General features: G+C 57.6%; 3 protein-coding genes across 3 annotated transcripts; 1 reads left to right on the plus strand and 2 right to left on the minus strand.

The window, feature by feature from the left end:
• Positions 1-1,201: 1,201 nt before the first annotated feature.
• Positions 1,202-6,331, minus strand: ACO1O0_005183 (glycoside hydrolase family 18 protein; the record flags this gene model as incomplete). Its single annotated transcript, XM_083194609.1, has 4 exons — positions 1,202-2,095; positions 2,227-2,342; positions 2,523-6,119; positions 6,316-6,331. 4 exons carry the CDS (start codon positions 6,329-6,331, stop codon positions 1,202-1,204), a joined length of 4,623 nt encoding a protein of 1,540 aa, XP_083049522.1.
• A 1,610-nt stretch (positions 6,332-7,941) lies between these two features.
• Positions 7,942-20,078, minus strand: ACO1O0_005184 (putative Hybrid PKS-NRPS biosynthetic cluster; the record flags this gene model as incomplete). The annotated part of the gene is made up of 4 exons (XM_083194610.1): positions 7,942-10,625; positions 10,758-19,499; positions 19,579-19,723; positions 19,782-20,078. 4 exons carry the CDS (start codon positions 20,076-20,078, stop codon positions 7,942-7,944), a joined length of 11,868 nt encoding a protein of 3,955 aa, XP_083049523.1.
• Positions 20,079-22,405: 2,327 nt separating this feature from the next.
• On the plus strand, positions 22,406-23,545 carry ACO1O0_005185 (uncharacterized protein; the record flags this gene model as incomplete). Its single annotated transcript, XM_083194611.1, has 2 exons — positions 22,406-23,340; positions 23,428-23,545. The coding sequence occupies 2 exons, from the start codon at positions 22,406-22,408 to the stop codon at positions 23,543-23,545; spliced, it is 1,053 nt and encodes a 350-aa protein (XP_083049524.1).
• Between the last annotated feature and the right edge of the window lie 337 nt (positions 23,546-23,882).

Genomic DNA, 23,882 nt, shown 5'->3' on the forward strand with positions numbered 1-23,882 from the left:
GGCGTTGAAACGATGCACGTAGCCTTTTGGTGGTCCCTTGTCGGAAGTCTCCAGTTTTGATTGAGGATGCGTTGACGTTGCTGGGGAGAGGAAGAGCTCTGATTGGACGGCTGGGTCACCTTGTTCCAGATTGGTGCCAAGAAGGGAAGTCGTGGCCACAGGAAATGGAAGTCGCTGAACTGACTCAACTCTTCAAACTTTGTCGCCAGGACGAAGATTTATCAAAAAACGCAGACAAATTCGTTGGAAAAGTAGGCGAGTCCTGTGGTTCTTCAATACTGTTAGGGAATTCCAAGACTTGGAGTTTCCAAGCGGGGGGTTGAAGAGCGTTTTGGCATGTGGCAGAACTCGAAGGTTCAGACTTTAACTTCCTTGCACCGGTATACTGCTCCGTACATCATCCTATGTAGCCTTTGCGTTGCCTATCAGGCAACCCCAAAAGTGGACCCGCCGCTTGTGAAGCCATCGAGGCGCAGTTTGGTGGGTGACGTAGAGCGTACGCGGCGACGTCGAAAACCTTCATGTGAAGCATCAGGCCACTTACCCTGGAGCGCAATGCTGCGATTTCTAGACGTTGCTCGTCTAGTCTCACACTTACCCCATAGAAGATGATACCATAAAATACATAGTAGTACTGTGCCCTCGAGTAGTTCTCAAAACAGTAACAGGCTGATGAGAAACAATAATGAGAGCATGTGTTGCGGTCCTGTTGCCTGAAAATGAAATTTCCTGCCGTAGGCTGCTACTTATATTCATGCTTTTACAACATTCTCGAATATGAAACCTACTGTGCCCGAAATTAATTTCCTACTATCCATATTGGCTATAAATTTACCACGATTCGTCTAGGCAAGCGGAAGTCATCTTTAGCACTTCTAGGAACTCGGTGCCGTTCATTTAGACACCTCAAACCTAATACCACTTGAGCCTAGCACTCTCAAGTTACTATCACTGCTCCATTGTGCAATGTATGGCTTTCTGGCACCCACAAACATCGGGCTAACCATCCCACCGTATCCAGTCTACCTGGTCTTACCATGCATTGATTACATGCACCTAGGTATACTCTTAGAACGGCCTCTGATATTGAAACTTCCTGAACAGAACTAGTATCTATTATCATAAATACAAGCAAACCCAGGGCAAAAAGTCCATTATTAGCCAACTGGACTTCGGCCCAGAGATAGATACCACCCACTCCTTAAAATGGATTCGTCCATGAGATGGGTTTATATCTCTTCCACTCCTCATCCAGCTTCTCAATCTTCTCAATCAGCGTCTTGAGCTTCTTCGCCTCCTCCCCCGGCCCCTTGGCCTGCTCCTTGTTGGTGGCGGTCACGTAGGAATCCCTCATGGTCTTGATGTTCGTGTCTAGATAGCTGACGGCCTTATCCTTGGCATTGTCGGCGCGCTGCTTGATGAACTTGTTCCATTTGTCCTCGAGCTTCTGGGACTTCCACTTGGACCACTCCTTGTCGCCTGTGTGCTTGACAAACTTTGGCATCTTGTCCTCGTCGAGCGCCTTGAGGCGGGCGGCAATGCGCTTCTTCTCCTCGATCAGGCGATCCTTGATTGTCGTGTCCTGCAGGTACTTCATGGACGAGATAACGTCCTTCATGTTCTTGACAGCCCGGTCTGGGTCCGACTTCATGTAGTCGTCCATGGTGGTATCGGAGTTGATGTTGCCCTTCGACCACATGCCCTTCTTGGCTGTGTTGACTCCCGTCTCTAGCAACACGAATTCGCTGACATAGCTATTGCTATTACTGGGCATCACGGCGAGGATGTGGTCGATAGGGTCGCGGGCCTGGCCGTCCATCTCAAACCGGTCGCTTTCCCGGGCGTTTGTCCACAGCTGCTTGATGGCGGCGCAGAAATCTTGCTTGATATTGTCCCCCGCGCCTGGGCGGTAACTGGGGAGGGTCTTGCCGATCTCGTCGTTGGCGTAGTCTAGGAAGTTGGCAATGGTCTGCAGTTCGAGGATGTGCTCAGTCGCGTAAAATTTGGTTTCCCGTCGCGGGTCCTTTTCACTGAATTCAAAGTTGTTGCACTCATCAGGCTTTTTGTAGTCATAAGCCTTCACGTTTGCCACTTTCTGTAGAATGGTAAGTTTTGGTTGTCAGTGAGCCATACCGTGAAGAGAAACCACGGCCAAAGTACTGCGTGTAGTTTGCAAAAGATCAAGAAAATAGGGTAAAATAATGAAAGAAACCCTGATAGACTCACATCTTCCAACGACCCCGAGGTCTCATAAGGGGGCACCTTGAGTACCTGCTTCCCGCAAAAGGTGACAGTGCGGCCAGTCTCCGTGCTGCGCTCCCAGAGCTCATGTAACGAGCCGTCTGTATGTATTGACCTGTCATCGTGTCGTGAAGCACCGTGGTGCGACGCATTCCAGGTTTCAGCGTCTAACAAGTCCCTCCTGGTGAGAGCGTCGTCAAGCTGAGACTGTTCCCACCCCGATATTAAGGCACATGGCTTTTTGCCAACATTCGTCTCCGAATTGGGACATATCAGATTACCCGCGGGTATGTGGATGAAAGGCCCAATGGCTCGCTTCTCTAATGACCTCTCTTCCACCGAGGCCCATTTGGAACTCAAGCTGTCCAGCTGGGTGGACCGGGAATCAATGTCGGACCAGTACGGCTCCGAGAGTAGACCTCCCCTAGCGGGACCGCCAGGGGACAGATCTGGACACTGGCCTCCCTTGACAATGGTGAACTTGCTTGAGCCTGGGAGCTTGTACTTGCCCGTGGTCCACGAGAACCCGTCGGCCTTGGCGTACAAATCCACTCCTGCATCTAAGCCCCAGGTAAATGGACATGTCCCGTCGGTGCTTGCGCTGGCGGCGAGGCTGACACCGACCCAGCTATCGGCGGCCACCTGGGCTTTCAGAGGGTCGACTTTCCAGTCCTTGTCGAAATTCACCCCGAACTCCAGGGCAGCGATGAGATGGGCCTTGGCATCACCCTGAGCCAGAACACCGGCGTAGAAGGTGGGCGCGAGGAGGCCGTTCTTGTCTCCCGTCTTGCCATAGTCGGCCTCGTCGGGATTCTCTGGTGGCAGCTCCTCCGTCTGCGGCACGCGGTACTCGTACTCCCAGGAGACAACGTCGAGCTTGGCCTCGAGGGTTGCAGCAATGGTTAGGCTGGCCTCAAAACGACCCCTGAGAGCCACCTGCGGCCCGATGGTGGCGATGCCGGGGATGCGGAGTCCGGATCCTGGGAACGGGATGGGGGAGCCGATGTTGAACTCCTCCGTGTCATATCTGAAGCGCATCAATGTCTCCAGCGTGAAGGTGCAGGTGATCTCGCCATTGTTCGTGAAGGTGAGGTACGAGTCGCTCAGGTCCAGGGGGAACAGGCTCGTGGCGACGAGGGTGAAGCCGAAACTTGTACCTACCTTGATATTGGTTTGGGCTTGCGCGAGGATGTAGCCGTCGCGGCCGGGGCAGTCCCATCGCTCCTCGACAATCTTGGCCGTATAAGTATCGTCCAGGTTGTGGGTGAAGGTCTTCTTGATCTCGGGCTTGATCATCTTCCGCAGCCATTCCAGCACGGACTCGCCAAACCACCGCTTGTGAAAGTCCTCAGTGCTCAAGGCCCCGTAGTGGAGATCCTCGCGGAATTCCTCCTCGAGCCAGCGCTTGTGGTTGTGGCCGACATCTGCAAGGGATCGTTTTGTTCTTTTCTTCTTGTCACTTGCGGCAGCGGCCACGACCTCGTTCCAGTAACCTTTCTGGTTGCTGTAATCGATACGCAACTGCGTGTTTCCGAGATCACGAGGTACCCGCTTGAAGTCGTAGTCAAACGTCAAGTCGTAGAGGACGGGTTTATGGCTCAGATGATCCAGGCTCCGCGGCAGAAGTTGGTGGTCGCTGACTCTCATCTTCTTGGCCACGGCATATTTTCCAGGCCCGCAGTGTTCGGGCATTTGTAAGATGGTACCAGGCACGCCATGGCCAAGGCCAATCTTATGACAGTTGCTAGTTTCAGAAATGTCGGTGCAGACCATCTGGATAGTCTGTTCCCCCTCATGGTCAGGGCTGGTGCAGTTGAACAGTTCCCAGTGGGAACCGTCGCGTTTGTCTAGGGACACTTGGAGTTCCTCGGGAGAAGTGAGGACGACGAAGCTGAAAGAAGAGTCTCCAGGGTCGTCCTCGTTAGCGTCCTTGGGCTTCCCAGTTCCCCACGTGTCGTCCGTCTCAAGGTCATAATCAGTGTCGACGTTATCTCCCGTGGGGGGCTTCTTGAAAAGCTTGTCGAGCGATACAGGAAGGAAGGGAGATTTCCCATTAACGGGATCGCAACAAAAGACCCTGGTTCGCTCTACACGTGGGAAGCAGTCCTCTCCAAGTCCGTATGGACTGTCGGTAAGCTGAACCGAGTGCGATCCCACAGGGCAGTGGTTATCGAAGCAAGACCCTGGCTTTCCGTACCATTCGCAGTTTTCGAACTCGGCATCGTCTTCCTTGGGGCAGCAGTACAGCTTCAATGCCTCAATGTCAAACTCGTCGAGGGCGTCTAGAAGAAGCTTGCCCGTTAGACCTCCGAACAGCTCGAGGAGGTTTCCAAAAACCTGCAAGAAGGTTCCAGAGAAGGTCTTGGGGACATCATCGTTGTTACACTGCTTGCCAACGCCCGCCCAGTAACATCCATGTCCCTCTGCGACAGGACTCTTGCAACAATATACTTTGTTTCCATCTTCGCAGTACTTGCCATCGCCCCATCTGTTCAACTGAAGCGTCACCTCATTGTCGTGGCAGTGGCCGTTGCACGAAGGAGCTGTGCCTCGCCACGTACAGTCGTCCTTGTTGGGAGCACCTTCAAGGGGACAGCACAGCGTGCTATCCTTCTCCTTTGAATGGCGTGTGACTGGCTTGGCACCACCGCAGGGCTGTGTCTCGATAGGAAGCCATCCATTCTTGCAGGAACCCCCACAGTCGGTGACATAGCAGTCGGGGACAGTGGCATCCTCCCAGTAGGCCTCCTTCTCCGCCTTCTGGGCAAAGGCCTTGAGTGACTTGGGAGCAACGACAGATTTAAGCGCCTCCAGATCTTGCGTATCCTGGTCAATGGCCCAGATGAGGAGTCCCGACAGGCCTTGATCGTTGGCAAACTCGATCTTCTGTTTGATGGTGTCGGCATCATCGAACGACACCCACTGGTCCTGGTTCCACGTTATCCACTTGACAGCCGCCTTCTTATCATGGTAAGGCTTGAGCTTGTGGTCTTTGATAATCTGCTGGATTTCCCGGTAGGTCAGGGTGCCGGAGTTGTCGCTGCAGGGCCCTGGCTGAGCACCACCCCGAAAACCGCATCCAGGGGTTGTACAGAGAGGGTCGGTCAGTGTGAAGCTGCGGCCGTAGAAACCAAGACCGAGGTTGAGCTTCTTAGCAGGGACGTCGTTTCTCCACAAGAGGTTGAGGGCCTCTTTGATCTCGGTCACGTTGGAGTGGGCAAAGATATTGCTTCCAATGGGATTCGTGGCGTCCCAGATGCCATGAAGATCGTAGCTCATGACGTTGATAAAATCGACATGGTCAACGGCTTTGAGGTCAAAATGACGGAGGTACCAGTAACTGGTGGGTATGGTAAAAGATACGACATATTTCTCCGGCTGTTCCTTGTTGATGTCGTCGAGCTCCTTGAGAAACTTGACAAAGTTCTTGCCGTCCTCAGGCTTGCCGCCGCGATCTCCAGCACCAGGATACTCCCAGTCAAAGTCGACACCATCGAAGCCGTACTTACGCATGAAGCCAAACAGGTTTCCGATAAAGAGCTTGCGGTTGGCGGCCGTGCTGACCATGTCACTGAACACGGGCTGTGTCGCAGTGCCATTGTCGTTGAACGTCCATCCACCCAGTGCGACAACGGCTTTCAGGCCTGCGTTGCGTTTCTTGATAGCTGTAAAGTCGGTAAAAAGTTCCGTGGGCAGGTCATCCATGGGGGCAATTTTGTAGTCGCCGGGCGTAATGTACGCAAAGGAGAAGTATGCATGGGTCAGCGCGTCAACGGGGATGTCCCTGAAGCCCATACCGGCGCATGACTTCTTGTAGTTCCATGCCTCATAGTATCCAATGACTCTCTTCTGCACGTTGCCATCCTTATCTTTGGGCCCTGGCTGATCGCAGTTGCTTTGACAACTTGTTTCTTCGTCGTCTGTGACTTTGCAAAAGTCGGGCTGGGTGCCGCAGAACCCAAACTGTGAGCAGCACTAAAGGAAGGGAAAACATGTCAGGATTCGGGGTCATGCAGTTATAGCCTTAATTTTTTTTTTGACGGGGTTCAAGGCATTTGAATGGTGTATACATACCACGTTCAGGGGGCATTTCTTCCCAGGCGTCTCAGCATATCTTCCACACTCGGCTTTGGCATCGCAGTTGGACCAGCATACGTCGTTTGGACTGTTATTGTCTGTACCACAAGCCTCTGGACCGTAGTTGCAATACCCAGTCTTTTTGGGGCAGCAGGCGCCTGGAAGGAATGGTATAAGCTCATCATGCCTTTTGTTGACCCCATCTTGGTTTTGCCTGTTGTCAGAATGGTTCTTGGTAGATACGCACCATTTTTGCATGGCCTTCCTTCGCCACAACTATAGTCATCAGCCGGGTCTTGTCTTGGAAGTAATGCCGAAATATCGGTAACCGCTGGGCTTTCACTCGCATCACAGAAAGGAAGCTGCTGATGAGAGCGGAGTTTTGCGGAGTAATCGAAAGGGCTGACGGGATTCTGGCAAGTTGGTTGACCGGCATCATTTTCGAATTCAACAGAATTTGTGAGAGATTCTGGCGTCAAGAACGGGATGGCATGCACGATGCTCAAAGGAAGGAGCAATAGAAGGCTACTCGAAAACAGTGATGGGTACATCTTTGAGTTGTTCACTATGTCGAGGAGAGCCTCGCCGCGAGCCTTTCGTTCAGAGGCATACGTCCAATAACGAACAAATACATACGGATTATGTATTGGGTAGCTCTATGTCTTCTTGCTCACAGTGCGAACTACATAGCCATCTATTATCTAGGTACAAATAGCGGGGTATGGAGCTGGATAGGAGGTAAGCTGACCTTTAGTGATGTTCTATTTACTCGTAGAGGAGCATATGCCAAGAGCGCCTCTCCCTGATCGACTCTGAGACATGCTTGTCCACGGTTTTCAAGCATGTCAGCCACGGTGCATAAGCGCGATAGGCCGATGGCACGGTGAAACAAGACCTGGTCGAATATGATTGTTTACTGATCCAATCGGAGATGGGTCGCATGGTCTACAAGGGCTCGTGATTGAGCCTGATGTGATCATGCGGATGGGGGTTCAACGGGTTCAAAAGTTCAAGATCGGCAATCGGGATTCAGGATTCAACCATTACTACCTAGGAGGTGGGATGGGTCTCGGATGATTGTCATCTGATAAATTTTAGGGCTTACTTACTAGTAGTAAAGGTATTTACCGATGCTTCCTTCGTTCACAAACTCCAGCACAGACCGACTATACGAGAAGTATCAAGCTCCAGAAACAGAGACTTGTAGTGACGGATACAATCACCTTACCGGCTATGGCAATCCAAGACTATGCGTGCAGGCGCCTAGATGAGAAAAACTGATCTACTCTATATACGTAGGCAGATTTGCGGAGGCTGTGCAGAGACATGAAACCAAAAGTTGTCATCACAGGCAAATTATAAGGCATGCCACCAGTTTACTGGATCACTTAGCCCAACGGTGTGATGATTTTAAAGAGCAGCAGCAGAAGCTCGAATACTTGCAACTTTGGCTGATTGAACAGCTTGGAAAGTAATATTAACTCTATTCGCCCGGAATTCCCGCTTTATATGTCATTGGGGTGGGTCGTCTGCATGTTATTACGTGATGTTGAAGGGTTTAGCCAAGTAGGTTGGTCCAGAAGGTGAAATACGATACTCGTTACTCTAGCTGTCAATATCCATCTAGTTTCTCCATAGTTGGTCAGGAACAGCACGGAGCTCATCCTCTGCATCAACCCCCCTTCTACCTAAAATCTGTCTCGTCTTGGCATCATCCATTGAAAACATGCGATGTCCAACTGTGAGGTATTCCCTCAACACCGTCACATTCACCTCGCCTTGTCCCTCCAACCCGGCAAGCCACTCATCCACAGGTACCACGCGCAGACTACGCTGCTCATGACCTAGACCAGTCAATACTTGCGGCAGTTTGCGCAGAGGCACCGCAGCTGGATTTCGGATATGGAAGATCTGCGCTGCACCATGCTGTCGCTCGTCGGCAGAGCTGAGGCGTAGGACAGACTCGGAAATGTACTTGGGAGAGACGAAATCAGCCCAGATGCCACCGTCGTCATCATCGTTGCCGAAGTCCGGCGCCACGCCGGTCCGGAGAATGTTCCTCACGAGGCTGAGGAAGAAGTTGCTGCTCTCATCCTCAGAAGAGTGGTCATCTAGACCAGAGGTGCGGTAGATGGTCGTAGCGAAGCCTCGCCTCGCGGCCTCGGACAGCATCATCTCGGCCGCCCACCGGGTCTTGAAGTAGGCAAACTGATTCCCGGTCGGGGTGAAGAAGCCAGGGGCTCGCTCGTCTTTGACGATGCGGGAATCACCTACTGCTCCCTCAGTGCGCGTCGACGTGGCCCAGCCCTGCAAGTGAAGAACACTCCAGGTAGAGAGATAATGGATAGGAGTGTTTCGGCTCCCTAGGCTGGCCAGGCGGACAATGTCTTGCGTGGCTAGGATGTTCGCCCTCTTGAGGTCCGTGTACGATCTCAGGAGCGACACCTGGCTGCCGAAATGGAAGATGGTTGACACGGTTTGGCCCAGGGCCTCAAACGCCGCATCAGTCAGACCCAAGCTGGGCTCGCAAAGAGAGCCGGGTAGGGTATCAACGCGATTAGCCAGGTCATCTGGGCTATTGAGAATAATACCATAGTCCCTGATTCTCGCATGCAAATCTCCAAACGTAATGGCAGATTCTGTCCCCAAGACCGCAATGCGTGTAGTAGTATCAGCGTTGAGAATTCGCCCAAGGATGTGAATTCCCGTCGCCGAGTCTGCACCCGTCAGCAGGATATAGGCAGTTCCGTCTACCTGGGCTGCTCCAGATCTTTCTGCAGCTGGGTAGAAGGAGGGCTCATCTGGAAGACATGCCTCTGCTCTCCAGTCTACATGTACTTCCTGCGGCGGAGATGCCGAAAGCTCTATCCCCAGCTTGCCGGCAACGACCTGCGCGACGGCGTGGGGCGTGACGTCGGAGATGATTTCCTTGGCTTCGATCTTGACCTTGTGCTCCTTCTTGATCTGGGCAGCCAGCCTCAGGACAAGGAGACTGTGACCGCCGAGGTCAAAGAAGTTGGAAGACGGTTCGACAAGCTGGTTGGGACCAAGCTTTAGAACCTTTCGGAAGTGATCGACAACCGAGTTCAAGATCTCTGCTCCCTTTGTGCCCTCCGTGGCTCCCTCATCTGCGGCAGGGTTCCTCTTTGAGACAGGGTAGACTAGGTCCAGCTCAATGTCCTGCAACAGTCGTCGATTCCGCTTGCCACTTGGGAGTGTTGGCAATGACTTGGACAAGTGGTATCCACTGGGCAGCATGTACTGGTTCAGACGTGCCTTTAGCTGCTCATGAATCGCGTTTACCAGCTCCTGCTTCTCCTTCTCCCTGGAGGCGTCCACATTCGAGGCAACGAGGAATGCCACCAAGTGGCGGTCATCAATCTCCAGGGACGAGACTTCATTAGCATCGCCCCGTCTACGGCAGATGACGGCTACCTCCGTAACCACCGGTAGTGCTGTTGCAGAGTTCTTGGCTATGGAGGCGATCTCGTTCTCAATCTCCCCGAGCTCGATCCGGAACCCGCGGAGCTTCACCTGCGTGTCGCCAGAGATGCGCCCCTTGTACTCCATCTGCCCTCCAGGGAGGAACCGCACACGATCACCTGTGCGGTACATGGCCGTCCACCCGCGTAGACGATACTCTCTCGGCGCGAACGGGTTATCCACAAACACCCGAGCCGTGGCCTCCGGGCGGCCGACGTATCCCGCTCCCACCTGGGGGCCGCCCTCGCAGAGCTCCCCTATGACTGTTTCTGGTACGGGCTGGAGCTTGGGGTCGACGGCGTAGTGGGAGCAGTTGGGCAGGCCGTAGCCTATGGACACATAGCCGTCGTTGTCCTGGGGACACGGCGCTTCGTAGGAGGTAGTCTGGACGGTGGCCTCACTGGGGCCGTATTGGTTGTATATTTTCAACCTGTCGAGACCCAGGCCGTAGGTCTCCTTGACCAGACGGGCGGTCAGCGCTTCGCCGGCGAAGATGGCCGTCCTGTAGTCGGAGCACTGGGACAGTTTCTCCTTTCCGCTCAGAAGCAGGGAGGTATACTGCGTAGGCGTGGTGTAGGTGACCGTGACCTTGGACTGCAGCAAGAAGGATGCGAGGGCGTCTGGATCCTTGCGGACATCTTCTGTGGCGAGAAGCATGGTCGCGCCAGAGGTGAGCGACCCCCAGATCTGGGCAACCGAGACATCCCAAGTAAAAGACGTCAGGAATAGAATCCTGTCACGTGGCGAGAAGTCGTGCCTTTTGCCGTGGCTACTGAGCATAGCTCGAGTGTTTTCGTTTGTGAGCATAACTCCCTTGGGTTTACCTGTGCTTCCCTATGATTCTCACTCTCGAGTCAGCTCCTGGATCGAATATTTCACAGCGAAAAAAAGGAAACAAAATGAGATGAACATTAAACAGATAAAGAGGAAACCGTATCCTGTTTCTGACTATTTACTGACCGAAGTATAAATTGCATAGAACGGGTCGCCTGGCGAAGTCTCCTTCTGGATCCATGTCTCCGTTGACCAATTCTCCCCCTGTCCCTGGACGACCTTCGCAACGTCGTTGAAAAGCGTAGCCGCAAGGTCCCTGAACTCGGCCTGCACGAGAATTGCCGGGATGCGTGTCTCCTCCACCATATGCTTAAGCCTATCACCCGCAAAGCCGGGATCGAGGGGCAGGTATCCCGCACCCGCGAGGACGGTGCCCAGCAGCGCGGTGATCATATCAATGCCCGGCTTGTACATGACTCCCACAAGGGCCCCTGGGGTGATGCTGAGGTGCTCGAGCTCGACGGAGACCTTCTTGGCCCGCGCCAGAATCTCGCCGTACGTGATGCTATCGCCGGCGGATGTCTCAACGGCCACGGCGGCGGGCTGGGATTGCGCCACGTCGAGGATCCTGGTCACGATGGACTTGCCCTGCCACGGGTCCGCCGTGACGTCCAGCCCCCAACAGTGCTCCCTCAGATGCCGCAGCTCCTTGGGGCCTGAGAGGGCAATCTCGTTGACCGGCTGGCGGTGGTCCCTGGCTACGTCGGCAAGGAAGACGGTGAAGTTCTCGAGGAAGCGGTCCATCTCATGGGCCTGGTACAGGGCCGCGTCGTACTGGATCTTGAGCGCGAGCCCGACGGCCGGGTCCTCGATGGCCTCGAGGGACAGGTCGCCCGGCGTGGGGATGTCCTGGAAGCTGACGTCGGTGATGTCGAAGTCGGCCGTGGACACGACGGGCGGCTTCCCGTAGATCTGGTAGTTGACCATGACCTGGCTGATGGGGAAGTGTGCCGCGCTGCGTTTAATGCCCGAGTTTTCGAGGATGGCGTCAAAGGGAGCCGAGTTGTGCTTCAGGGCGTCAAAAGTGGCCCTCGAGACCTGCGAGAGGAGCTTCTCAAACGCGCAAGACTCGGACTCGAGCTTCAGGCGGAGCGGGATCAGGTTCACGAAGAAGCCCATGATGTCGCTCACCTCGGGGTGAGGACGGGTCCCATCGACCATGAGCAATGTCAAGTCCTCCTCCTCGGTGTAGCGGTAGATGAAGGCCCGGAAGGCGGTGATGAGGAAGTGGAAGGGCGTCGCGTCGGACGCGGCCGAGATGCGCTTGAGACGCCTCAACACCGTCGAGGACACGCTTGCCTCCACGACGAGCCTCTCGGCGGCCCTGGTCTCCGGTCTCTGGCTCTCAGGCGCGAATGGGAGGAGGGCGGACGAGTCGGGGGCGCCTCGCAGAGTATCCTTCCACCAGTCCAAGTCAGCACGGACCTGCGGGGAGCTGTGGAGGAAGTCGTTGTGCCAGACGGCAAAATCCGCGTAGGAGAGGCGAGGAGCAGAGATCTTGGCGAGGTCCCTCTGCCTGGAGATGGCGTCGTAGATCTGCGTGAACTGGTCGAGGAAGGTCTTGGTACTGCCGTTGTCCAAGTTGATGTGATGTAGCGAGAAGACGAGGGTATAGTCATCCTCTCCGACCTTGAACAGGCATGCATTCACCGACTGGCCGGACTCGATGTCGATGGGGAGGCTGCGGAGGCGCTCTGTGCCCTTGGCGAGCGCCGCCTCTACATCATCATCAGCAGCAGTGATATCCTCAAAGGCGATCTGGGACTGGAACTTGTCGGCGGTTGTCTGCTCGGCAAAGGAGTCTCCTTCAAAGTAGATGGTCCGGAGAGAGTCGTTCCGGCTGGCCATCTCATCCAAGGCTGCCTGCAGAGTGGCCAGCTGGGGCCGGCCCTTGAGGAGGAACGAGCCAACAAAGTGGAGGGTGTTCTGGTCCGCCGATATGTTGTGCAGGAACCACAGCCGGCTCTGGTAGCTCGAGAGCGGCGTCTGAGTCTTGCGGACCCTCGGCACAATCTCGAAGCCGCCGCCGCTGCCCTGGCGTCGCTTGCCTGCCTCGGCGGTCGTGCGCTTGTCCGCCGAAGCAGCATTGTTGCTGCCCGCGTCCGGCCCTTCTGCTGCTGATGTCCGCGACCTGCCCTCAGACCTGAGTGACTCGGCAGCCTTGGCTGTGAGAGCTGCAATCGACTTGGAACCAAGGATGTCGAACAGGGGCACGTCGACCGAGGCAGCGGTGGAAAACCACTTGCGGAACTCGACGGCGACGATCGAGTCGAGGCCGTAGGCAGTCAGTGGCTGGACCTTCTGGATGGACTCTGCGGGCACGCCCATGACGGCGGACACCTTCTCGATGAAGGCCGAGGTGAGGAGCTCGGTCTTGTCCTCCAGCGTCTCCGCGGCGCTCAGCTGGGCGGACAGGGACTTGGTCCCCTTTCTGCTGTCGTCCGACTTCAGGTCCAGGTTGGCGTAGATGTTCCGGAAAAGTGCCTTGGAGGCCCAGTAGACGTCCTTGCGGCTGGTGTTGAGACCCGTGATGACCTGGTGGACACCGTGGGCCGGGGAGCCCGGATCCTTTGATGTCAAGACGGCCTCCTCGACCTGGTAGAACAGCTCGTTCTGGGAGATGGGCTCGTATCCCAGACGGTCCAGGATGACAGCCAAGGCCTCATCTTCCGCCACAGCACCGACATCGCCCACGACGCCGACATTCATGGTCGTGCCAGCCAGCCCATGGGCCTTCCTGCTGGACATGAGGGCATCGACGTAGGCGTTGGCGGCGGCATAGTTGGACTGCCCCGCCGAGCCGATGATGGACGACATGGATGAGAAGCAGACGAAGAAGTCGAGATCGACCCCCCGGCTTGCGAGGTGCAGGTTCCTGGTCCCCAGCACCTTGGGATGGACACAAGCCCGCCAGTCCCCGGCTGTCATCTGACCAAAGGGCCCATCACGGAGGACCATGGCGGCCTGGAAGATGCCGCCGAGGCTGTCGCGCAGATGTTCAATGCAGCCCTGCACCTCCTCGAGGCGGTCGACGTTGGCTTGGAAGACGGACGTCTCCACGCCGCGCTCGTTGAGCCAGGCAACTGTGTCTTGGGCCTCCTGGCTCCTGGCTCCGGATCTCGACAGGAAGGCAAGCCTGCGTGCGCCCCTGCGAAACATCCACTCGGACAGGGACCTTCCGATGCCGCCGAGGCCGCCGACCAGCAGATACGACTTGGCCGGGTTGAAGATGCGGGCATCAGCAAAGGACGCAGGGGTGATGGGGACATGCTCCTGGCCGTCGGTGGTGAGGACAATCTTGCCAAAGAACTTGCCGATCTGCAGCGTACGAAACGCCTTCTGCGACTCGGCAAACGTGAAGGTCCTCATGGGACTGGGGGGCTTGACCTCTCCGCTCTGCACGAGGTCGAAAGACTCCCTGAACAGCTCGCTCAGGAGCACGGGGTTGACGCGGCGTAGCGTGATGATGTCGACGCTGGCGTAGGTGACATTGTGGCGGAAGGGGTCCATCTCCAGCCTCGTGTTCTCGTGGATGTCACGCTTGCCAATCTCGATGAGGCGGCCCAGCGGCGCGATGCACTTCCACGTCGCGTGGAGCAGCTCGCCGGCCAAGCTGTTGAGGGCCACATCGCACCCGCGGCCGCCTGTGACGGACATGACGCCCTCGACAAACGAGTCATCGCGCGAGGAGAAGATCATGTCGTCGGCGATGCCGAACTTGTCCCTGATGAATGCCCGCTTCTCCTGAGAACCGACGGTCGCGATGACCTTGGCACCAGCCCACTGAGCAACCTGCACCGCCATCTGACCGACACCGCCGGCGGCCGAGTGGATGAGGCAGTACTCGCCCTTCTGGAGGCGGCCGATGGTGCAGAGCGAGTACGTGGCCGTGACCAGGATGAGAGGGAACGACGCGGCCACGTCGAATGCCATGTCCCCAATCTTGTGGGTGAGCATGGCCGGGCTGCGCACGAGGGTGCGGTGGGCTCCTTGGCCCGGACGGGCCGTCACGACGCGGTCTCCTGGCTTGAATTCGTCCGCGGAGACAGCCTTGCCCGTGCGGACCACGACGCCGGCAGCCTCGTCGCCCAGACGGTGATCCTCGATGATGCCGATGGCGGCCGCCACATCTCTGAAGTTGAGGGCTGATGCGCGAACCTCGACCTCGACCTCGTCGTCCGCCAGGTCTGGGTCCGCGACATCCTCGTCATCGTCAAACACGAGGGTGTCGAGGAGACCCTTCTTGCCAATCTTGAGGGCCAGGGGCCGACCCTCCTGCTTGATGGGGCCAACGCTCACCTGGCGGTTGCCGGCAAAGGGGAGCTTGCTGTTTCGCGCGTCATCTCCTCTGGCACGGGGGACAAGGAGAACCTTGTTCCTCTCGGCCAGCTCATCCTCGTCTACAATTCCATTGAGGACCTGGACAGCCCGCTGAGCGATGTGGGCAGCGGCGGCAGCGACATCCTTCTCTTCCTCCTCTCCCTCCTCCCCTGGGATGACGGTGGTGGCCTCGAGGTCAAGGGTGGCAAACCGAGACCAGTCGTTTTCGCTGCGGATGGTGCGGAAGAGGCCGTTGATTATGGCCTGCTCTGGTCGTCGGCTCTCCACGGCAGCATCCCGCGTGAGCCAGACGACGTTGCTGGCTGGTCCGTCGACCAGCGCCTGGATGGCTGCGAGATGCTCCGCCTCGGTGGCCGGATCGGCCAGCACGTCCTCGTCGAGACTGACGAGAGAAATCACACCTGTGGTGCTTGGCTGATCGGTTCCGAGAGCCAGAGTCCGCACGGGTCCTGGGTAGGATGACTCGATGCTCGAGACGATGGCCTGTGTCGTGGCGGAGACCTGCCTTGGGGAGATCAAGACGGTGACTTGCTCCATGTCCTTTTGAGAAACGCCGCCGGCGACATCAGCGAGTGCCCTCCAGACGGTAAAGTCCTGGGCACCAAAGAGCATCCTGAAGGCGCCCTCCTCATGTCCAAGGGAGGCGTCGCCCACAGTTGCGACATGAGCCCCTGGCTTCAGGAATCCCGCGACGGGCAGCCCTTGGCCAGGTTCAAGGACCACGAGATCATACTGGCCCGCCGCCTCGGGCTGCACGTACTCGACCAGACCTGGCCACGATGGCTCAAGCTCCTGGACTGCGCGCTGCGCACCCTCGTGGTCGGTCTCGGACCACACGGAGAGGCGACCAAACTTTCTCCTTTCTCCATTGGAACCCCCCAGCTGCCGGAGGGCATCGGCAACTGCATCCTTGGATGATGTGAGGTACAGTATGGACGCATCCGGCACCTCATGCGCCCAGAGATTAATAGCTGCCGGGAGAGTCCCGGGGTACGCCGAGGCATCACCAGCCGTGTCGAGCTGGGAGAAGAGGGGCCGCCAGTGGATGTTGAAGAAGAGCTCCCTCTTCTCACCCGAGGACTCGTTGCCGAGGGCAGTGACCTCGAGGCCATTCAACTGAACAAGCACCTTGTGCTCGCCATCCACAGCATTGCTGTCCAGGATGCGCAGAGTGCTGTGTCCCACCCTCGTGCCGGGCATCTCGGTATGGCAGTGCACGGCCAGGTCCTGGGGGTGGCCATCCCTCCCCCGAGCAAGGAGAGAGGCCGAGAATCCCGCACTGCGGATAAAGGTTGGCACGAAACTCTCGTCGAGGGGCTTCCCGGTGCACGTCTCGATGGCAGCAAAGATGGCATGGAAGGATGCGTCGAGGGCAGTAGGATGGATGATGCACCTGTCGGCCTCGCAGGTCACCACCCTGGACGGGTCGAAGCCCAGCCGGGCCAGGGAGAAGTTGGGCCCGCTCTCGATGCTGCCCGAGACCAGGCGGAAGTTTTCGCCATAGTCGAGCCCGACGCTGCGCAGCTGCTTGTAGTACAAGGCCGACGCCTTGCGGCGATCCGCGGCGCGACGGGTCTCGGCCAGGGACGCGGCCGATACGGAGGCAGCGAGCGTCCGCGAGTCGCACTCGGCGCGGACCTGGCCGCGGCAGTGCTCGACCAGGACATCCCGCTCGCCGTAGGACGAGATGGAGAAGATGTGCCACGAGTTGGACGTGTTCTTGGCCGACGTGGGCAGCGGCTGCAGCTCCAGCAGCACCTCGGTGCCGGCATCTCCATCGTCGAGGACCAGCGCAGACTTGAAGGCCACATCGCGGATCTGGAATCCGCTCGCGTTCGTGTCCATGCTGGTACCTGGAGCCAGTGCTGCCACGGCCTCGAGCGCCATCGAGATATATCCCGCGGCGGGGAACAGGATCTTGCCCTGCACGACGTGTTCGCCCAGCCAGGGGAGCTCGGACAGCTTGATGTAGTTCCTCCACACAGGGTGTGCGTCGAGCGTCCCCGGAACCACCGCGCCAAGGATGCTGTGTCGATGCGGCCGCAGACGGTGCTGGCGAATCGCCCGCGTCTCTGCCCAGTGCTGGCTGTGATCCCAGGCGTACGAGGGCAGCCCGTGGAGAATGCGGCCGGGCGTGAGCTTGTCGACCTCGTCATCCGCATCATCACGGCTGTTGCTGCTGATCCACTGGTGGCTGTTGGCGGCGGCGAGATCGACGTTGAAGCCGAGCCCGTGGAGCTCTCCTGCGCATGCGAGCAGGCTCTCAAAGGCGGGCTTGTCGCGGCTCAGCGAGGCCACATAGGGCAGCTCGGGGCCGACGCTCCTGGCGACATCCAGCGAAGGTCCCCTGAGGGCTGGATGGGCGCCAATCTCGACGAGGATATCGACATCAGGCTCGTCATTCTCGTCCAAGAGGATGCCCGTGAGCGCGTCGGCGAAGCGAACAACACCAGTCATGTTGGCCGCCCAGTACCCGGCGCCCATGTCCCTGGCGCTGGAATCCCGCCCCGTGACGCTGGACACTAGCCTGACACCGCCGTGTGCCCTATTCGCCTGGAAGCCCGGCGTCCTGGACAGGGCGGCTTCGAAGCCTGGTGCCAGGGGGTCCATATGGTGCGAGTGGAAGGCCTGCTCGACACGGAGACGTCGGTTGAAGACCCCACGGCGGTCGAGCTCCCCCTTGAGCTCGACAACGGCGTCCTCGTCACCCGAGAGTGTCAGGCTCGTCGGGCTGTTGACCGCGGCGAGGGCGATGCGGCCAGTGTACGGCTCGAGCAGGGACCCCCCCTCGGCCAGCGTCACGCCCACAGCCATCATGGCACCCTTCTGGGGTAGGTTGCTACCCCCCGACATGTACAGGCCACGATAGTACGCGCAGATGATGGCGTTGCGGAACGACAGGATGCCTGCCGCGTAGGCAGCAGCAATCTCACCGGAGGAGTGGCCGATGACGGCTGTGGGCACGATCCCCCACGCCTTGAGCAGATCCACGATGGCGAGCTGGAGAGCAGCGCAAAGGGGCTGCGAGAGGAGGCTCTCACCGAGCCTGCTGTCCTCCTTGGTCTTGAGCAGCTCTCCCAGGACCGACCATTCTGGACCATCAGGGAGCCCTGACAGGATCCGGTCGCACTTGTCGATGGTCTGCCGGAACAGGGGGGACTTGTGGATGAGCTCGCGGCCCATGGCGTGCCACTGAGCACCCTGCCCGGTGAAGACGAAGCCGAGGCGGAGGGGAGTCGACTTGTTGTTGTTCAGAGGCGTGATCCACTTCATGTTGCCCGCGCTGTCAAGCCCCTCGAGCAGGGACTCCCTGCTGGACCCAATGGCGTATGATCGCAGCTGCAGCTCAGATCGCCTCAGGCTGTAGCTGAGCGCCAGGTCTGCCGGCGACACGCCTGGTGTCTGCTCAATGTACCTCCTGACCGCAGAGGCGTTGTTCTTGGCCGAGCCGTCGTTGTGCGCAGTTAGTGGCAGTAGATACGGCCTGGTCTGCACCTCCTCCTCGGACGTGGGGAGGAGCAGAGGAAACGCCGAGGACCGGACCTGCGGCCGGGGCGTGTAGTTCTCCAGAATGATATGAGCGTTGGAGCCACCGTATCCAAAAGAGTTGACAGAGGCTCTCCTGATGCCCGTGCTGTTGGCAGGCCAGTCCTCCACCTCGGTCGGGACCTTGAGCTTGAGACCCTCAAAGTCGATGTCCGGGTTCGGATTGTTGAAGTGCATGTTGGGTAGGATCTTGCCCGACGACACCGACATGACGGCCTTTGTGATGCCGACCAGGCCAGACGCGCCCTCGAGATGGCCCAGGTTGGACTTGATCGAGCCGACGTACAGCGGACGGTCGCGGCCGGCGGCAAACACGCTGCCGATGGCCTTGGCCTCGATGGGATCACCCGCCTTGGTGCCCGTACCGTGGGCCTCGAAGTACTCGGTGCCGCTCACGTCGAGCCCGGCATCCTTGTAGACCTGCCTGATGAGCCGGGCCTGGGCGGCGCCGTTGGGCAGTGTCAGGCCCGCCTTGGAGCCATCGTGGTTAGACCCCGTGCCTCTGACGACGGCGTGGATGCGGCTGCCCGCGGCCTCGGCGCTGCTCCTGCGCCTGAGGACCATGGCGCACACGCCCTCGCCGCGGACGTAGCCGGAGCCGTCCCTGTCAAAGGTGCGGCAGCGGCCGTCGGACGAGAGCATGCCGAAGTCGGTCATGGTGATGTAGATGTTTGGGTCGAAGTGGAGGGCGGATCCGGCGACAATGGCGATGTCTGCCTCGCCGCTGCGCAGCGACTGGCTGCCCAGGTGGAAGCAGACGAGGGAGGAAGAGCAAGCCGTGTCAATGGTTATGCTGGGCCCGTGGAGGTCGTAGAAGTAGGAGATGCGGTTGGACAGGATGGCGTTGCCCGTGCCTGTGACGGTGTATTTGGGGTATGCGGCGAGGTCCTTGTTGGTCATGGACATGTAGTCGTTGGAGAAGGAGCCGACGTGGACTGATGTGCGAGAACCACGGAGGCTCGAGGGGGGGATCCCGGCTATGTAGGTGCGAGTCACAGGTCAGTGGGACATGAAGGACATGAAGATGCATGACTGGTCAATGCGGACGTGACATACCATCCTCCAGAGCCTCATACACAACTTCCAGGAGTAATCGCTGCTGAGGGTCCATGGACTCAGCCTCCTGCCTAGATATCCGAAAGAATTCATTGTCGAACTCGGACAGGGGCTCTTCCAGGAAGTAGCCATATTTGGAATTTGTCTAGCATCTGGTCAGCCACAGGGTGTGCTTTGATAGTGTGTGAGTGAACAAGACGTACTGTTCCTTTGTTCGTCCCCAGCGGATGATAGAAGGCGTCCACGTTGAATCGATCATGGGGCATCTTACGCTGGAGATCCTTCTTGGTGACAACATTGTCCCACAACTGATCGAGTGTTTTGGCGCCAGGCAGTCGAAAGGCAATGCCGGTGATGACACTGGGGTCCTGGTGGACGTTGGGGATGGTCTCACCAGGGGCCACGGATGGCGCCGACGACGAGGACAGTGACAGCTCCCCTGGGCTGGTGGTTTCCGGCGTGTGGTCCGAGGACTCCATGGAGTCAGGCACGGTAGACATTTTCTCCATGTTCCCTGGTATTCTCTCTCAGTTGACTCAGTCTTCTGCCGTTGATGTGTGATTGTGTTGGGGGTGGTGATGATGATGGCGGGATGATCAGGGCAGAACACCCAGTCGCAACTTGCGTCGGTCGCGACGCTCTAAAGCATGAAGTGATGAGAGTTGAGTATTCGTTTCAGATATCCACTACTACAAGATAGAAGGGGGACTGGGAGTAGCATGGAGGAGTTGAGATGGGGTAAACGGCCATGACGGTGATATTCAGGATGTGGCTCTTAAATATACTCCCTGATATCGGGGTCTACCACAAAACCCAGAGTCATCAATAATGTAAGAAGAATCCTAGAGCTAAACATCCCCCAAAATGATCAGATCCTTCAGCTGCGAGCTTGGCGCATGGTATACAGGGTCTCTCTCCATCCTCAGTTCCGAGGTCGGCCGGGCTACAGTCAGAACTCCTCGAATCCCTCTTAGCCGCCGAAAAGGCATGTCGCAATTCTCACGAGACATGTGGCAAGGCAGAAGAGGCCTCTCGACACTGGCTTCTCCCCTGCTTGTCCGCTGACACGGTGCCCTGTTCTCCAGTCCACCCTACGCCCCCTCCCAATCAGCCACGGCCCGGCAATAGGCATCTTGAAGAAGAGATCGTTTCCAATCATGTAGTTTGTAAGCATCTACGAGGGCGGCGTGGAACTTTTGATACGTCTTGCTTATGCAGAACGCCTGGAGGACTGGCGCGAAGAGAAGCAGGAACAGGAGCAGGAACAGGAGGAACAGGAGCAGGAACAGGGAGAGAGAGTCACAACTCGGGGCCAGTCATTGATGACAGCAGGTTGCAGAAATGGCTCAACACACCAAGTCTGCGCTTCGCGTATCCCAGCCGCTCGCCAACGATGGCAAGGAGATAACAACAGCGTGGGCAGGGAGTCGTCGAGAGGCTGTCAAATCTAATCATTCATGCTCGAAGCCGTATACATACACTGGAGCCGTCTGGTCGATTGCGCCAATCAAACCACACTGTAAGAGCACATCAGCAAGCTCCACACAGCCCAATGTTTGCAGGAGTTCACCAAGGTACACCCAAGGGTCCGAGACAACCTGCCGCGCTCCCCGGATCTTGATGCCCGGACCCTAGGGCGGCCGCAGCATCATGGTCGGAGTCTGCAGCGTTTCCACGGATCTGTGTCTGATCAAGTATGGGCATAACATGGGCATCTTGGCAATCAACGTACTATGTAGCACCAGAGGCTAGAACCAGGTGTGACCACCAGAGCCCTCATTACCAGGATGATAGGATGGCGAGCAAAGATACGGCAACAAGGATCAAAGCTGACATCTGCGGAGCAGTGGGGGCGTAAGTGGCATTGCGTATATCCCGGATATGCAATAATCAAGCAGGTTGCTTGGTAACCCCTTGTCAACGCCGGCTTTCCTACGGTCCCTCCGGCCCGTCCCTAGCCAATCTACATGGGCTATCTCGGCGACGGCAGTAATCATAGTGGCGCTACAGAGTATCGCTCTTCTTCTCCTGGTTACGTAGTGCCGTCGGAGTCTTTCACATCAGTATCCTACACGCGGGCGAATGCTGCGTGCTGACCCTGATCTGCACTCTGCACTTTGTCATTCGCTTGTAGCCGCGTAGCCGTGTAGCCGTGTAGCCGTGCATCCCTCGGCCGCATTGGGGCCCAGTAATACGTGGAGAACATCTCGGTCCTCATCCTTCCGCGAGGACTTCTTTACGTGGTTCTGTCTAAGGCTGATACCACACTGCGCTGCCACGCTGACAGTGATCGCACCCCATCTCGTGCCACTGTCGCATCATACTTTGTCAGACCATCTCCCCGGTGCGCTGTATCCCGGCTGTCCCCGGTCGGGCAATCACCCGCCCCTCTGACAAATGACGGTGTAGAACTCGTCCCCCGGGGCGTCTGGAAGGATTCGCATTGCATGTCGTTGAGGCTGAAGTACAAGTCTGATGGACTGGGAGTAGGAGGTATCCCACGTGTTGCCTCTAACCAACCCCATCGGAGGAGTGGCCGGGTGATGGCTGATAAAGCCCAGCCCCCCCCCTGGAGCCTTAGATATTGTAGGAAAGGAGCCGGTGTCGGATGGGTGGCAGCTGGTCCAAGGCAGGGCAGTGTTGTACGTACGTACGGGATATACAGATGGATGGGTAACACAAGTGAGAGCGGCAGACACCCCTAAATTCTCACTCAGAATCCTCACCCTTCATGCTGTGGGCTGTGTCGAGAGGCTACAATCATACCACTCACTTCTCAAACCTCTCCCTCCCACTACCATCCTCTGCAATCTCACACCCAGTCATTATGCCCTTCTACCAAGCCTCCATCCCGCAGCTGCCGGAGGGCCTCTCCCTCGTCGGGCAAACTGCTGTTGTCACCGGCGCCACAGCAGGCATTGGCCTCGAGCTCTGCTACCAGCTCCTCCGTCGTGGCCTTGATCGCCTCATCATCGGTGCCCGCAGCCTCCAGAGAGGAAGCTTGACGAGGCTGGATCTTCTCGGCGATCCAGAGGTGGTCAAGAACAACCCCCGATCCAAGGTCACCGTCCTGGAGCTCGACCTCTCCCGGCACGACAGTGTCGTCAGCTTCGGCAACCGGGTTCTCGAGACGGCGTCTCGCCTGGACTTTGTCGTCCTCAGCGCGGGCATCAACACGGCCCACTGGGAGACGTCGCCCGAGGGCAACGAGCTGTGCTTCCAGGTCAATGTCCTTTCCAACTTTGTCCTGCAGCTTCTCCTCCTGCCCTTGGTGCAGTCCACTTCGCGCGAGCACTACACCGAGACATCTACGCAGCAGCAGCAGCAGCAGCAGCAGCAGCAGCAACCGCCTACAATCACCTGGGTAGGCTCAATGGGCCAGGCGTTCCACACGCCGCTGCCCGGCCCCCCCCGCGGCAGCCAGACCAGCATCCTGGAGCACTACGCGTCGCGCGAGCAGTACTCATCTGTGAGGCGCTACCCGGACACGAAGCTCTTTGTCGCGCAGCTGGCCCTGGAGCTGGCGTCTCGTCTGCCGCAGGGGAAGGGGACCGTCGTCGTCAACAATGTCTGCCCGGGGACGGTCAAGACGGGGGCAGACAATAACCTGCCCTTCTACCTCCGCATTCCCATGAACCTCAACCGTTTCCTGCGTGGCCGCTCGGTATCTGACGGCGCCAGGGCCGTGTTCTGGGCTGCAAGGGGCGGGTTGCACAGAGACCAGACCAGTGGGTTCTATGTGGCCGACAATAGGGTGCAAGCGTAAGAGCTGCCATTTCTTCCTCTTTTCTTCTCTTCCTGCTTGAGATAGCATCCGACACCTGGCTAACTCCTCCTCTTCCTGTACAGGCCCGCTCCTTTCGTAGCCACGCCGGAAGGGCGAGAGTTCGCGCAGCGCCTATGGGACGAGCTTCTGGCCGAAGCGAGGAAGCTAGACGCCAAGACAGATGCAGGGCTAAAGGAATGAGCTCATCACATCCTTGTCGGGACGAGTTGGGACCCTGGCATGCACATACGTCGTATACACATCCATGAAAAGATCCGCTTCGGGTGCCCCCCCCGTCCCTTGTCCCCCGGCTCGGGCCCCGCCATCCCTGGTGCATGCCCGGTGCAGCATGACGGCAGGGTTGTTCCTTGTTATTTATTTATCTGTTTACTCCGTAGTCTATCCGTCTATCCGTTTCTTTATTTTTAAGTGTGGCCTTTCCTTTAGCCCATGACAGCCTCCATGTAGCGGCCCAGGGAGAAGAGAACCCCCAGAGATCAGCAGGGCCATGATGCATGCCGTCCAACCCAACTAGGAC

Source organism: Amphichorda felina, assembly GCF_050947745.1.
Source record: "Amphichorda felina strain 45539 chromosome Unknown scaffold_5, whole genome shotgun sequence".
Taxonomy (NCBI): Eukaryota; Fungi; Ascomycota; class Sordariomycetes; order Hypocreales; family Bionectriaceae; genus Amphichorda; species Amphichorda felina.